General features: G+C 41.3%; 1 protein-coding gene across 1 annotated transcript in view; it reads right to left on the reverse strand.

Moving 5' to 3' along the window:
- CSMD2 (CUB and Sushi multiple domains 2) overlaps nucleotides 1-16,786 on the reverse strand; it is a 972,861-nt gene that overhangs the window by 144,543 nt on the left and 811,532 nt on the right. The window contains 1 exon segment of the mRNA XM_006886423.1: nucleotides 13,303-13,416. Coding sequence (XP_006886485.1) covers nucleotides 13,303-13,416 — 114 coding nt within the window.

Genomic DNA, 16,786 nt, shown 5'->3' on the forward strand with positions numbered 1-16,786 from the left:
ACCAGTTGGTGGTTCAGTTAAACAACTGACATTGATCTAATGATAAAAGTGCCACCAGCTTCTCGGAAGAAGGGTGATGTGACTTTCCCAGATGTCCAGTGAAATGATCGATAACCAGAGAGATCAAAAGGACCTACTATTAATTATAATACCGAGACATCCAAGAGTAAATGAGGACTCTCCCAGGCAAACCAGATTGTACTGTCACTCTACCTATGACATAAATCAGTGGAAACTTACATTGATATTGAAAGCTAAAGGACATTTATGACCTTAACATCAGAAAAAACTATTTTCTGCTTGATATGGCCCAGATGAGATGGACAAAAGTCAAAGTAGTACCAATCGGCACTGCAGTTGGGTAGTGCTGAATGTCATGACCTTCCTGTGGGAACCCTGGGGGGACATGGAGTGGTGGGCTGTGGCGTGTCCATTCTGCACACTGCCCCTCCAGTATGGGACCCTACTATTGGAAGTAGGCAGTGCAGTTGGGACCAGCCAAAGACCACTGGGAAATACATCTGACTTTTGAAATATTTCTAGAAAGCCTATAGGGTGCTATAGACCCTGGAGAACACAAAAGTTTGTGGAAAGCACATTTAGCATATGAAGACCCAGCTGACTTCTAGCTGTCAAAACAAATAAAAATGAAACTCACAAAGTCTTTCTCCACTGTCATCTCCATCTATAGCTTATTCTTTGAGTTCCAATGTATCAAAGCAAAGTAAACCTCCACTTTTCCAGTCTGCCATTAATTACTCTAAACATCTGGATAAGGATCCCAGTGTCGAGATCTTGTGGCAAGAAGCTGCGCTGTAATCTTGAAGGCATGCGGTTCGAATCCACCAGCTGCTCTGTGGGAGAAGGACAGGCAATCTCTTCCTGTGCAATTAAGTGCCTCTGAAAACCCACCAGAAGGTCAGCTAAGGGACAGTTCTGACTTGAGAGTACAACAACAATCTCTTATAAGAGCTCTGGTGGCCTACTAGTAAGAAGTTGTGCTGCACTTTCAAAGGCATGTGGTTTGAATCCAGCAGGTGCTCCATGAAAAAAGGATGGGTAATCTCCTCCCATGTGATTTACTGCCTCTGAAAACCCATTGGAGGGTCAGCTATGGGTCAGTTCCAACTCAAGGGCACACACCAACAACAATGTCTTATTATTTGAGAAGTTGGACTATAGAAAGAGGATTGTGGCATCAGGATTGGAGGAAGATTCACTAACAACTTGCATTATGCAGATGATGGCACAATCTTGTTTGCAGGAAGTTGGAGACTTGAAGCACTTGCTGTAGAAGACCAAAAAGGCTACTGCCTTCAAGATGGGTTACCTCTCAAGAGCAAGAAAATAAAAATATTTACCAATATTGAACAACATGATAGACTGAGGTCATCAAGGATTTGATTTTACTTGGATCCACAATCAATACCCATGGTAGCAGCAGTCAAGAATTCAAAAGATATGCTGCACTGGGAAAATATGTTATCAAGAACCTCTTTAAAGTGTTAAATACCAACGATGGCAATTTAGAGACTCAGGTGTCCCTGATCCAAGCCAAGATATTTCCAATTGTTTCTTATGCATCTGAAAGTTGGACACAGTCCAACCTGTGGTTTTGGAGAATATGCCATGAACTGCCAAGAGAACAAGCAAGTCCATCTCGGAGGAGAGACAAGAGGGGTCTTCCTTAGAAGCGAGGATGGCAAGACTTGAGCTTGGTTACATTGGAAATGCCATCAGAAAAGACCAATCACTGGAAAAAAAATAAAAAACTAAAAACACACATTTCTTGGTACAGGGTCAGCATAAGAAAACCACTCAATGAGGCGAACTGACCCAATACCTCCCACAGTGGGCTTGAAAATATCAATGTGGTGTTTCATTCTATCATATAAAGGCATCATGAGTTAGAGCATAACAATGAGATCACTGGATAGCAGAAAAAAATTCCAAAGACTACTCTGGGAAGTCAAAGTGGACACTTTTCTGTGAACTCCAACCAAGGATAAACAAAAATCTTCAGAGACTTTTTTAATATGGCTGTCACATCTAGCCTTGCATCTACAAAACCCAAGGAGGAAGACATGTATAAGGAAAGGCTGCAAAGAGATGGAAAACAATCACACAGGACAGATTTTTCCATATGCAAAGTAGTGATTAAATTTGGGACGTTTCCTCAGAATCCACAGGAAAAAGATGGAGATTAAAATAACGAACAAAATAACAAGAGCCAGAGATGAGAGATTCCCTCCCCTTTAAAAATCCAATATACATATTTTAGGAATTCCAGAGAGCAGAGACAGAGAAATTGACTGAGAAAAAGTAATTTAAGGATGAAGATAATTTTCTTAAGCTTAAGAAAGACCTGAAGTTCATTCAGACTGAGATAGTTTGAAAAGTGCAGGTTATAATTAATGACAAGAGACCTTCATCATAGCATATATCCTTGTGGCCTTTATAATAAAGAAAAAAATTATTAAAAACATGTAGACAGAAAAGTGTAGGTTACCTACAAGGACAAAGAATCAAGTTGGACTTCAACTTGTCTGTAAGATTCAATATTGGAACAGTTTTGAAAGAAAAGGTTTGTGACCTATAATTTGATTTGCAGTCCAACTGTCATTTATATGCTATGTCAAAAGCAAGGCATTCTCATATATGCAAGGTGACAGGAAGTACTAAGGTTATGAATCCTGCTGAAAGAAATGAGCAGAAATACAGAATTGAAGAAATGACAGGGATAAAGGAAAGTGGAGTTAAATTCAAATAACGATTGTTAGCAAAACTACATGCAAATGTAAAAATCTGTACTCAGGACAGAAGCTTTTATCGTTGTGTCGCTATTGTTAGATGTCGAGTTGCTCTCACAGTGCCACTTTGCACAGCAGAATGAAACATTGCCTGGTCGCATGCCACCCTCACAGTCTCTGCTATGTGAGGGTAATTAATCATAATAATAGAAAAGTCCAGATAAACCAACAAGTGCTTGTTGGAACTGAGGATGGGGAGATGTTGGCTCTTTTATTTTGGGTGTGTTATAAGGAAAGGCTGATTGCTGGAACCATCACGAGTCTGTCCGTTTACTGTACTGTTAGAGCTTGGGAGTTGCTATGATACTAGAAGCTATGCCACCAGTATTTAAAATACCAGCAAGGTCACCCATGGGGAACAGGTTCCAGCATGTTTTATCTCCCAGATTAAGATGGCTGTGGGTGAATAATATTGACTATTCCACAGACTTCCAAAGGGACAAGCAGATCTTTCCCAGAAGAAGTGTAGCCCCACTGCTTCCCAGAAGCAAGGACAGAGAGGCTTCATCTTACATAGTTCAAAGAGTCCTTGGAAGAGGACGTTATGGGTGGAAAAGTAGAGTCAGAGAAGGTGAACAAGGCCCTCGATGAGACGAACTGACACAGAGGCTGCAACCACGGGCTGGGGCACAGCAGAGACTAAGAATGGGACCAGATGTGGCAGGGCTTTGCTCCTGTGCATAGGATCACAATGATTGAAGTTGAATCGAAGCTAGAGAATGATGCTAGAGGATGACATCATGGCTGGTAAAGTTGGGGGGCGGGGCGGGGGGGGGAAATAAAGGAGATCCCTAACAGGACGGTTTGACACAGTTGACACAACAATGGGCAAAGGTACTCATGATCACGTAGCTGGCCAATGTTTCAGTCTGTTATACACAAGGTGGCCACAGGTAGGAGAAGACTCAATGGCAGCTAATGACAATGACAAAATACAGACCAAAGAGTAAGGGAGGGGAAAACCCCACTAATAACCGAGAAAAGAAAAGGGGAACCCCCCCACCAAAACCCATGGTAACAGATATGAGGCTAAATAGTTTCCTAATAAAAGAAACATTACACTTATTCTTAAGAAAACAAACAAGCAAAACACCACAACCCAACAAAACACCAAAAAAATAAAACAAAACCTCTTAGGAAAAAAAATGAATAAATATGTATCAGGCAAATGCAGCTCAACTAATTTCTGTTAAGTCAGAAACAACTCATAGCTCACCCTTCGGTGGGTTTTCAGAAGCAGTAAATTGTACAAGAGAAGGCTGCTTATCTTCTTCCTCCAGAGCACTTAGTGGATTCGAACCACCTGCCTCTGGATTGACAATGTAACTTCTTACCCATTAGGTCACTCAGGGGAACATCATTGCTGATGTCTGATGAATCTTGGTTGAAAGCAAAGAATACCAGAAGGAGGTTTACTTGTATTGTATTAATTATGCAAAGGCATTTGACTATAATTTAACACATTAGGCCTAACATTGAGAAGACTTGGAATTCCAGAACATTTAAATGGGCTCATGCAAAACTTATATATAGATCAAGAAAAAGATGTCTCAAAAGAACAAGAGAACACTGCATGGCTTAAAATCAGGAAAGCTGTACATCAAGGTTGTATCCTTTCTCAAATACTATTCAACTGTCTATTAAAAGTCTATTCAAAGTGAAAGACTTCAACAGCCTTTAATACAAGTTAATCTTAACATCAAGAAAACAAAGTCTTACCCACTGGACTAAGGCAACACCATGATAGATGGAGAAAAAAAAAGAGTGACATTATCAATTATTTCATTTTACTTGGATTCACAATCAACACCCATGGTAGCAGCAGTCAAGAATGAAAAACAAAAAAAGTTGCATTGGGAAATAATGCTGTTAGGAACCTCTTTAAAGGCTAAAGAGCAAAGATGTCACTTTAAAGATTATATGGTTGCCTAATCCAAGCCATGGTACTTTCAACAGTTTCCTACACATCTGAAAGTTAGACAATGAATACAAAAGATGAAAGACAGACTGATGCCTCTGAATTGCTGTGGTGATGAAAAGTATTAAGTACACTATGGAGTGCCAAAGGAACCAACAGGTCTGTCCTGGAGGAACGAAAAGAGTAACTGAGTGCTCCTTAGAGGCAAGGAGAGTGAAACCTGGTCTCAACACGTGGGGCATGTGGACAAGAGGGTACAGTTCTTGGAAAAAGACATTATATTGGAAAAGGTGGGGGGTCAAAGAAAAAGATGACTCTCAAGAAGGAAGAGGACACAGTGGACACAACAGTGGACTTGAGCATGACAGAGATCATAAGGAGGGCGCAGAGAGGGCAAGGTTCAGATCTGTTGTTCACAGGGGCACTATGAGTTACAGTTGACTTGACGGCACCTAACAACAACAACAGCAGACAAATGTAGAATTAAAGAAGTATAAGAAGTCAACAAAATACTGTAACTGTAGGGGGAGATCATTTACCTGAACATTCTTACTCACTTAGATATTAATTAGTAACGTGAACATCCTTGGGCAGCAGTCCTCAAATAGTTTATCTTCCTAACACACCTGAAGGTCATGTACATAGTTCATTCCTATTCATGCCAGTGGCTGAGGAGTTGTGCTTCCAACCCAAAGGCACATGGTTCACATCCACTAGCTGCTCCACAGTTGAAAGGCGGGAAATCTCCTCCTGTTGATACACTGTTTCTGGAGGCTAAGCTATGAGTTGGCTCCCACTCAACCATACATAACAATAACCACAATGAATGTATTGATATTGACAGCTATAGGTCCTATATATATCTCTTATCTCTAGTTCTTTCTAGACTCATTGGTACCTAAAGTGTTATACCTATACCTGTTGTTGGCTTTTGCTGAATTGGCCCCTGACTTACTGTGATCCTTGAACAATGGAATAAAATGCTGCCCAGACCTACATCAGTCCCATGATTGGTTGTGGCTCAGGCTGCTGTGATCCATCAACTTTTCAGTGACTTATTATCAGAAGTAGATAGCCAGGACTTTCTTGTTCTCTTTTAGCCTAAAAATTCAGCCGAGATATGGGCAACACAGTAGCAAACAACCCTCCACTGACACACAGGACACATGGCAGCTACATGAGGTGCACTGGTCGGAACTGAAATTGGGTCTCTCATACAGGAAGTGAGAATGCTGTCACTGAAATGCCACTGCCTCCTTATCTATTCTATCTGTATATATGTTGATAGCTGCTATCAAGCCAATTCCAACTAATGGTGAACAGGATGGGTTTTCAAAGCTAGGATTTTTTTGGGGGGAGGGGTGAGAAAAATATGTATTTAGAATTAGCCAGCTGGACTCAATTAGATGATCCCAATTTTGTTGGCAACATCCAAAGCATCATAGTCAGGAACAAGTCGAACACAGACCTTCTTTCTTCTCTAGATTAGGCCTAATCAAAGTGTTAACCTTGGCCACATCAATGCCTTACAGCTTCTTTACAGCTTGTTTGATTTGGTGCTTGTTGGCTTTGACATCCACAATGAACACAAGTGTGTTTTTATCTTCTATCTTCTTCATGGCTGACTCAGTGGTCAGGGGAAATTTGATGATGGCATAGTGGTCAAGATTGTTTCTCCTGGGGAAGCTCTACAGGGGGTATTTGGGCTGCCTTCGGAGTCTCAGCGTCTTGGGCCGTCGGAAGGTGGGTGATGTGCGGATCATCTTTTTTTTTTTTTTTTGGCTGTGGACGCCCTTCAGGATGCCTTTGCTTTGTATTCAGTGTTGGGTGAGACAAGGCTTCCTTCTTCATTTTTGGCACCATCTTTGTAGAAAGGAAAGCTATGATCTTATAGAAGCAGGTCATCAAGCATGCCTTTCAAGAACTTACTTTTTTTTTAACTGACTCACTGCATTTCGTTAAATAGGAACCAACACGTAGCTGCAGGTTTTCAGAGGCAGTTAATTGAATGGGATGAGATTGCCCATCTTTCTCCCATGAAGCAGCTGAAGAACTCAGTAGGCAGGAAATAAAAAAAATGTTTGTGATGGGAAAGTCTGCTGTTAGGGACCTTTCCAAAGTTCTGAAGAGCAATGGTGTCTCTCTGGAGACTAAGGTGCATCTGATACAGGCCATGGTCTTCGCAATCACTTGTTATGCATCAGAGAGTTGGACAATGACTACGGAGGATAGAAGGCGAATTGATGCCTTTGAGCTGTGGTGCTGGAGAAGAGTATTGAGGGTATCACGGACCGCTAAGAAAACAAACAGATTCATCCTGCAGAGGGTTAAACCGGGTGGCTCCTTGAAGGCAAGAATTCTGAGGCTTCGTCTAACATACTTTGGACATGTTGCCAGGAGGGACGGGTCCTTGGAGAGAGACATCATGCTTGGGAGGATGGAGGGACAGCGCAGGAGAGGAAGCCCCTCTATGAGGTGGATTGATTCAGTGACTGGGGTAATCCGGATGGGTGTGTCAGAGGCAATGCGATTGGCACAGGACAGAGCAGGTTTAGGGCTGTTGTACATAGGGTTGCTATGAGTCGCAAGCGACTCGACAGCACATAACAACAACACTGACTTTTACTAGTTGTTAGGCTCTTAACCATTTGTGTCACCCAGAGATTCCATCGGTAACTATAGAATCTACACAATCTCTACATGTTCCAGACGGAACTCTAGTGGCATATTATGTATGAACTGCTAAACTCTGGTGGCCTAGAGGGTAGGGCGTTGCACAGCCAGATCAAAGGTGAGAAGTTTGATTCCACCAGCTGCTAATCAAGCAACAGATGGGCAATCTCCTCCAGTACAATTTACAGCCTCTAACACCTCACTAGACTAGGTCAGCTATGAGTTGATTCTGACTCAATGGCAAGGAGTCTGTTTGGTTTTTTAACATAAAAACTGGAAGTTCAAATCCACCTGACAGGTAGTCTCCTTCTGTAAAGACTTAGAGTCTAAGACACATGATGTAGGGGAACCAAGAGTTGAAAAAGACTCCAGACAGTGGATTTAGGGTTTCCCCCGCTCTGATGCTAAATGAATGGATCTTGTCTGAAAGCAGAGAATACCAGAGATATTTGTTGTTGTTGTTATGTGCTGCTGAGTTGCTTGCAGCTTTTAGTGCCCAAAGAAAAGCAGAAATAGAGAAATCATAAAAAGAACAGTTAATTTATTAGAAAACAACAGCAAACTCCATTAAAATTGGTAAATAAACCCAATAAAAATAAAAAACCCCACAAAATAAACAGAAAGCCTCCGTATATAGCAGAAATATGAATGCAGTGTGCAGTAAAGGCAAGAAACACAGCCACGAATACAAAGGAGATCAAACATGATCATTATCCCAATATATTGTATAAGCTGCGCTTCCAAATAATAAAAGAGTAAATAGATTTTTTTTGCTAAAATATAAAATATTAACATTAATGTTAAAGAAATATGCCTAAACAGGCCAGTAACGATGGAGAAAAATAACTGAAAAGGAAGAGATAAAATCATGAGGAATTTATTTGCAGGTGATATTGCTTCCTGCCTGGAGGACCCAGGAGAATCATACTGCGGTATTATTAGCTATATTATAAGAGTCTAATAACTTCTGAAAATGAATATATCAAGATACTAGTTTTCTAATATATTGTGGTAACACAGACCAGTCAGAAAATATAATGAGGGAGACAAAAAAAGACCATTTACAGTAGCAACAGATACAAAAACAAAATTGTTATCAAATATTCAAGAAAACACTTAACTGAAAATAAATACTGTCTAACTGAAAACTTAAGCAGATTGTGGGGAGAATGTGGAATGATCCAGGAAGCATCAAGAGAAGATAGAAGGAGTACATTGAGTCACTGTACCAATCAGAATTGTTTGATACAGAAGAATTTCATGAAATGACATATGATCAAGAGCCTGTGGTGATGGAGTAAATTTAAGCTGCTCTGAAGGAATTGGCAAAAAACAAGGCCCCAGGAATTATCAGCATCCCAACTGACAAATTTCAACAAAGAGATGCTGCCCTGGACACCAGGTATGCATCAAATTATGACAAGAAATCTGAAGGACAACTCTCTGGTCAACTGACTGGAAGAGATCCAGATGTATTCCCACTCCAAAAAATGGTGATCCAACAGTGTGGAAATTATAAAACAGTATCACATTCAAGCAAGATCTTGCTGAACATTGTCCAAGTACGAATGGACCAGCACATCAACAGATGTGCAGACTGGGTTTAAAAGAGGCCAAGGCACTAAGGACATTACGACCTATGTTAGATGGATCTTAGCTGAATGCAGAGTACCAGAGGAGTGTCCATCTGTATTTCATTGACTATGCAAAGGTATTAGACCGTGTGGATCACAACAAGTTGTGGCTAATCTTGAACACTTGATTGTGTTTATGCAAAATCTATACTGGGACCAGGAGGCAGTCTTCAGAAAATACACAGGAAACACTGCATGGTTCAAATTCAGAAAAGGTGTACACCAGGGATAGATTCTATTTCCATACCTTTTCAATCTGCACATGGAACAGATCATCTGGGAGGCTGAAATTTATGAGGAGGGATATGTCATTGGGATTGGAGGAAGACTCATCAACAATCTATATTATGCAGATGACACAACCTAGGTTGCTGGAACTAAGGAGGACCTGAAGCATTTGCTGCAGAGGGTCAAAGACTGTAGTCTGCAATATGGATTGAATCTCATCATCAAGAAAACAAAGATTCTCACCACTGAGCTAATAGGCTACATCAAGATAGAGAAGAGGTTGAGATTGTTAACAGCTTCAGCTTGCCTGGCTCCACAATCAACACTCTTGGTACTTGCAGCCAGAAATATCAAAGGACGAATTGCACCTGGGAAAACTGCTGTCAGGGACCTCTCCAGAGTACTGAAGAGCAACAGTCAGTCTTGAGAGTAAGGTACACCCGATCCAAGCCATAGTTGTCACAATTACTTGCTATGCATCAGAGAGCTGGAAATGACTAAAGATAATAGAATAAGAATCAATGCCTTGAATTGTGATGCTGGAGAAGTGCATTGAACATACTATGGACTGCTAAGAGAAAAACAGTCCATCCTGGAGAAGGTGAAATCAGGCTGCTCCTTGGAAGCAAGGATTTAAGCTCTGTCTCATATACTTTGGGCATGCTGCCAAGAAGGATCAACCAGTCCTTGGAGAAGGACATCATGCATGGAATGGTGGAGGGATGGTCAAGAGAGGAAGACCCTGGATGAGATGAACTGACTCAATGATTGGGTTAATGGGTATAAGGGGTGTTGAAGACAATGGTTTTGGCTCAAAATAGAGCAGGGTTCAGAGCTGTTATACACAGGATCACTCTGTGTCATAAGTGACTGGATGACACGTAACAACAACTGAGAATTGTAACAAGCCTCTCTAAGGCTTACAAATGATAAATAAATGGAGAGATGTACCATGTTTCTAGTGATAAGAAGAGGTAATATTATAAAGATATGAATTCTCACCAAATTAATCTGTATTGATTTATAAGTTTAAAGTAATGTCAATCAAAATTCCAGTGCAACTTTCTAAGTATCAGACAATATAATTTCAAGCATTATTTAGGGTTACAAGTGAGTAAGACTCACTAACATCAAAATTTAAAAAAAAGATGATGAATATATACAGTATTTTAAGAATTGAAGATTTTTATATCAACATGAGAATATTTAATAGATTCTTAGAGAAAAAAGAGTCTATAAATGGACTCTTAATTTATGTAAAGCTGATATTCTAAATAAATGGAAAATATTGCTAATAATTGATGAAATATACTTGAAGGACCATAAATATACTTACTGCTCACTTACTATCTCATTATCTGATATTTCACATTTATGACCATAGTAAAAATTTACTGACTATTTTGAGCATTAAAAATGTATGTCTAAAAGGGAGCTCTGGTGGCCTAGTGGCAAGAAGCTATGCTGTAATCTTAAAGGCGCCTGGCTGGAATCCACCAGATGCTCTGCTGGAGAAGGAGGGGCAATCTCCTCCTGTGCCAGTCAGATCCGATTAGATGGTACACAACAAGGAAAAAAAAAAGTATGCCTAACAGCAATGAATGCATAGATGCTAAGTGAGAATAATTATGGCTATGATAGTTAAGATTATGTGTTAGCTTGGTTGGGTCATGATTCTCAGTGTTTTAGAAGTTACACAGTAATGAAATTTGGCAGTTAAGCAATGAGTAACTTGGCAATTATGAAATGGTATAGTAATCTCCCATTTTCAAATTGAAATCTCACTATGCTGACAAATTCATAAATTTAATTATAAAACAAAAAAAAAATTTCAAAAGTACTATGGAAAAATGACACTAAAAACAAACAGAAGAAAATATAAATTAATGTTTATTTTTATCTCCATAAGCGCAAAGGCTATGAAAAGTACTGACAGATTTTATTCTAAAAACAAAAAAAATCCACATTTTTCTGCCATAAAAATCTCACACTCTGGATATCAAAGCACACTCTGAAAAAAATGAAATGGTAAATAAAAAACTGCTTTTGTAAACATTTTATAACATACACTATGGACATAAAGGTCTACATATATTATTTATAATAATATGGAAGGAACCCCAGTGGCAAAGTGCATTAAGAGTTGGACTGTTTGTTTGACAATGAACCCATGATTCTCCCTTAATAATGAGCAATTTTTTTGTCCAACTCCTCAAATTGTCTGTTTTTTAAAAATTATTTGTTTTTAATTGTGATTCTAATCAAAGTTTACCGAAAAGGTGGATTTTCATTCACTCTTTGTTGCACATTTTCCTCCCTAACCAACCCCCCATTCACTTAAAAAAAAAAGATTCACTGTTGCATAATATTGTTCTCCCCACCCCAACCCTCCCACAGTCCACTTTGCTAAGCACTTCTTGAGTTGGACTGCTAACTGAAAGGCCAGTTGTTTGAATCTACCAGTTTTACTATGGGAGAAAAACCTTTCCCTCCCATGAAGATTTACAGCCTCAGAAACATGATGGAGGGTTGCCACAGGTTAGAATGATCTTGAAGGTTTAGGTTTTGGGTACAATAGTATGGAGTTCTATTAGACAAATAAGTTCAAATAGAAGAATCAATAAAAGTGCATGGGCCAGTGAACATAGTCTCTGAACTTTAACCGATAACAATAAGGGCAAATAATAAAGTACAATTTTTCACTTATCAGACTGGTGACAATTTTGTTTTTCAAATGCTTTGCTTTTGTAAGAATAAAGCATGCCCTCTTCTGGAGAGCATTTTGCTAGATGAACTCAGTCCCATAAGGACAAATACTGTATAAGACCATTATTGTAGAAATAGAGAACTAGTAAAACGTGTATGAGGATCCAAGGAGGGGAGGGGAGGAGCAGAAAGGTGAGGAGGGGCTGGGAGGTAGAGGGAGGGGTGGGTAAAGGAAATGGGAAAGATTCAGTGTGAGAAACAATGTTTATGAACTTTCTAAGAATACCAGTATAAAATTTAAAAAATTATTTTAAAAAATCCAACATGCTCTCTTACTTTTTTTGTGTGTGAATTTATTTGTGAAATGACCCTTCTAGAAGGATATTTGATAATCTGTATAAAAAGCCTTAGAAGAAAAACAATCTTATCTTTTACGTTGGGAATTTTACCTCCAGAAATGTATTCTAAGGTAACAGCCCTCGATGTATATAAAGATATACTATTTTTATATCTTTAATACATCTCATTACCATGCATAAGGGTAAAAATAATGAGAAACAATCTAAATGTTCAATAATAGGAAATTAATTACAAGTATTTAAAATTAACTATATAACAGATTACTACGCAGTATTTAAAAATCCTATTACAGAAGAAAAAGTAATGACAGAAAACTGCTTGCAGCAGATATTTCAATAAAATATGTATATTGTTTGGTTCCATAAGATATAGAAAAGATTAAATAGATACAAAGACTGGAAAGAGACAGAGTAAATCTTATCAGGGTGGTTGGTTGGTATTTTAATTCTCTACACAATTCTTCTGTGTGGAGAAAACAGTTCCCTACGTTTTGTACGATGAATATGTAATATGTTTGAATGTCTTTCTAATTAGAAAGGAAACTGGTCTCAACAGAGGTAAAGGGAGGATGCCGTGCAATCAGCGTGGTGTCGATGTGCAGACGCAGCGTGGGAGGAGGGTGGCTTTTCTGATGGGCTCTGGGAGGAGGCTGTTGTGTTTTAGAAACTGCTCACTCACTTTCTGCCATCGAGTCAGAACTAATTCACAGCTGACCCTCCACTGGGTTTCTGAGGCTGTAAATAGCACAGGAACAGATTCTCTTTCTCCCAGGGAGCAGTTGCTGGAGGATTCGAACCCCCAAAGGTGAGTTTTTGGGTTAGTGGAGCAAACTCCCTATGTGCTATGCCACGCCCTCTGCGCTTTGAGGGTTTCTTTCCTTTCAGCTCGCCCTTGCTGCCCCTAGCCCTTCCCTCCTCCCATCCCATCGTGACCCTTAGCCCCCTGCTGCCCGCGATGCTGGGGGACCCCGTACCTGTGTGGGAGCCCGAGAGGGAGCTGAGGAGCCGGGAGTGCTGGCTGTGGCCGTCGTGCACCTCCACCACGTCATTGAGGGCTGTGTGGAAGAAGGCGAACTGTCCGAAGACCACTGTGGACGAGACAAGGTGGAGACCTCAGGGTGGAGGCCTCGCAGTGGACACGCTGGGGGCGGCCTGGGGAGTTGCGGAATCCCAGGCCAACCCCACCAACAAGCTAACCCCGTTGTGTGACAGAGATGCCGATTTATAGCGACCCCATCTGTGTTGGAGGAGAACTGCACGCCATAGTGTTTTCTTTATCAAATTGACGATTTTTACTGCTGTTGAGTATACATGGAAATTAACAAAGGTTAACGTTCTGGAAGTTGTGCTACCCAACAGGTTTTCAGTGGCTGAGACCTTAAGGAAGGACTCCAGGTTTGCATTTGACCTGTTTATTACATTTGTCCCTTGCTGAAAATGTGCATTTCTACCCTAGATCCACCCGGAACTACAATCAGAAATTTAACTAGATGCCAAAGCGGTTCTTATGTCTACATAAGAGTTCATAAAACAACAGCTGCTAACTTAGGGTTGGTGGACAGCTTCAATCTAGGGTCCTGATGATCTGCTTTTGCTAGGGAAAAAATCTGCCAAGAAAACCTATGGAACAGTTCTACTCTGTAACACATGAGGTCACCATGAGTTGGAATCAGTTTTACAGCATGAGTTTGGGTTTAAGTCTTTAGGATTTTATGGAAGTGCACTGCCAGAGCTTTCTCCCACCAAGCTCCTGGGTTAGTGGCGGGGGACATACCATTTAGACCACCGTAGGGCCAAGGAAAGGGAAACTTCAAAGGAAGTCATTAGTTCATGGCCAAAGCCTTTGCTGAGCCTGGCCACTGCAGCTTGTCACACTGGCCAGACTCCCAGGGGGACAAGGACATGGGGAGCTGGGGACCACTGGACTGACATTCTTTGATATGTCAAAGCTGGTATCCAACTGTAGCACCAAGTAAAACGGATTCCTCTCCCAAACAGCAGCCACAGCAGCTACTCAAAGACACGAACATCTCATATTTTTCCATGTCATCTTAGGACCCTAAATCTGCTCTACTTTTTGCTTTTAACCTCCAGCCCACCAGGACAGCCCCACAGTTAACAAGGATGAGGACGGTAAGTGGCAATTTGCTCTGGTAAAGGCAAAACAGTCTGTGGAAGTTCTGTAACATAGCCAGCACATTTCCTCTGGCCCAAGTCCAGAGTGGAGAGGGAAAGTGACATTTATTAAGTACTTAATGTGTGCAAAGCTGTCCACTTGCTCTCTGTACAGCATCAACTTCAATCATGACTCTTCCAGATAAAACCCATTATTTTGTGGACAAAAGAAACTTGGGCTTAGAGAGACTAAATGAGCAAGGCCAGTTAGCTAGCTCAAGGAAAGCTTGAAGGGCCAGTGTGCTTCAAGCCCTGATTCAGTCCCTGTAGGGCAAGGCCACAGGGCCCTGGCATTGGATGGCTACACAGGCCACTGGCTCTGACTCCCAGGGGATTACCCAGGCTTCCCTGTCCCTGCCATGCACTACTGATGATGTTAGGGCAACCAGCAATGTCTATCCTGTCACTGGTGGTCCCAGTTTCTTCTAGCAGCATTGATCTAAAAATTGGCCTGGGACTCCAAAGGGCAAGAACCAGGGAAGACCCCACTCTACAGTGGCTGGGAACCTTGAGCGTGTAGGAATTTGTGTATGTGGGAGTGTGTTTGTGTGTGAGCATGTGTGTTTGAGAGCAGAGATGCAGAGGGATTCTGGCCATGGACTTAGCTGCCTGAGGAAAATAATCATGATGAGCACAGTAGTGCATGGAGTAAGAGGTTCTTAGTTCTCAACTCACTGGGCTCAAGTATGCCAGAAATGATGAGGATGGCACAGGATAGGACAGGGTTCAGATCTGTTGTTCATAGGGTCATACTAAACTTGACAACACCTAACAACAATATGGGTAGAAGAGTGGGAGAGAGAGGAACAGGAGGAAGAGGAGAAAGAGGATGTTTTGGAACTCTGCAAATGGGTACAATCAGGGGTGTCTTCACACCCTCCTCAGTGAGCAGGCCAGCAAGGTTCCTACTGTTACAGTGCATGTTTTCATGAGAAGTTGTTGCTAGTTGTGGCCCAGTCAATTCCCACGCATCGTAACCCCACATGTGGCAGAGCAGAACTGCTGTGTAAGATTTTCTGTGACCTTTTTACAAGAAGATTGCTAGGTCTGTCTTCCAAGGTGGCTCTGGATGGGTTTGCACCACCAACCTTTAAACTGGCAGTCAAGTACTTAACTGTGCTGCTTCTGTTGAGAAGAAGTAAAAACAAAACAAAACAAAACAAAAAACAACCCACTTGAGAAAATAAGTAAACTTGATAATTTCCGCTATTGTTAAGTTCCAGGAGTGCAAGTAAACAAGGTAATAGGGTAGATCAAGAAGGATAGAAGGAGAATTGATGCCTTTGAGCTGTGGCGCTGGAGAAGAGTATTGAGAATACCATGGACTGCTAGGAAAACAAATAGATTCATCCTGGACAGGGTTAAACCGGGTGGCTCCTTGGAAGCAAGGATTCTGAGGCTCTGTCTAACATACTTTGGACATGTTGTAAGGAAGGAACGGTCCTTGGAGAGGGACATCGTGCTTGGGAGGGTGGAGGGACAGCACAGGAGGAGAAGGCCATCTATGAGGTGGACTGATTCAGTGACTGGGTGATCGTGATGGGAGTGTCAGAGACCGTGCGATTGGCACAGGACAGAGCAGGTTTAGGGCTGTTGTACATAGGGTCGCTATGAGTCGCAAGCGACTCGACGGCACATAACAACAACAACAACAGGGTAGAATGATAGGGTGAGGTGGGTCACTTCAGATAGTGGATCAAAGAAGACACCTCTAGAATGACATCAGAGCTGAAGTCTGAGCTAGGGCCAAGTATTCCAGACCCAGAAGGAAAACCCTTCACCTACTCCCTGGTCTCAGCAGCCCTGGAAAGAGGAGATGCTTGTGACAGATAACCAGCTTTCCTAGAACCAGCTCTCACAGTGCAGGGTTAGCTCAATGAAGCAGACTAATATTGAGCTTGGCTGCTTGCAAAGGGGTGTGTTCCCTGAAAGTAGAGGAGGGTAAGCACTGACTGTATGCATACTAATTGGAGATTCTGTTCTGAGTAGCAGATTGGATTAGATAACATTTTAGGGCTTTTCAGTGAGAGTCTTTGATCCTGTAGGTGAAAAGTTTCTGTCATAAAAGTTTGTTGGGAAATGTTTGTGCAGGTACTGAGGGATGTGGATGCTGGGGAGGAGGGGGAGCTGAATGGAGAGAAGACACTATAGATGAAGAGGAGACTGGGAATTTACAGCGGCCAGAAAGCATGTCTCTCTTAGTGCTGAAGCTCTGCTATCATGCAAAGTACATAGCCCTCAGTATGTAGGTGCTTAATACATATTATGTTTATTCCAGTTTAT

This window comes from Elephantulus edwardii, unplaced genomic scaffold, assembly GCF_000299155.1.
Source record: "Elephantulus edwardii isolate Elephantulus edwardi_28Jun2011 unplaced genomic scaffold, EleEdw1.0 scaffold00049, whole genome shotgun sequence".
Classification (NCBI taxonomy): domain Eukaryota; kingdom Metazoa; phylum Chordata; class Mammalia; order Macroscelidea; family Macroscelididae; genus Elephantulus; species Elephantulus edwardii.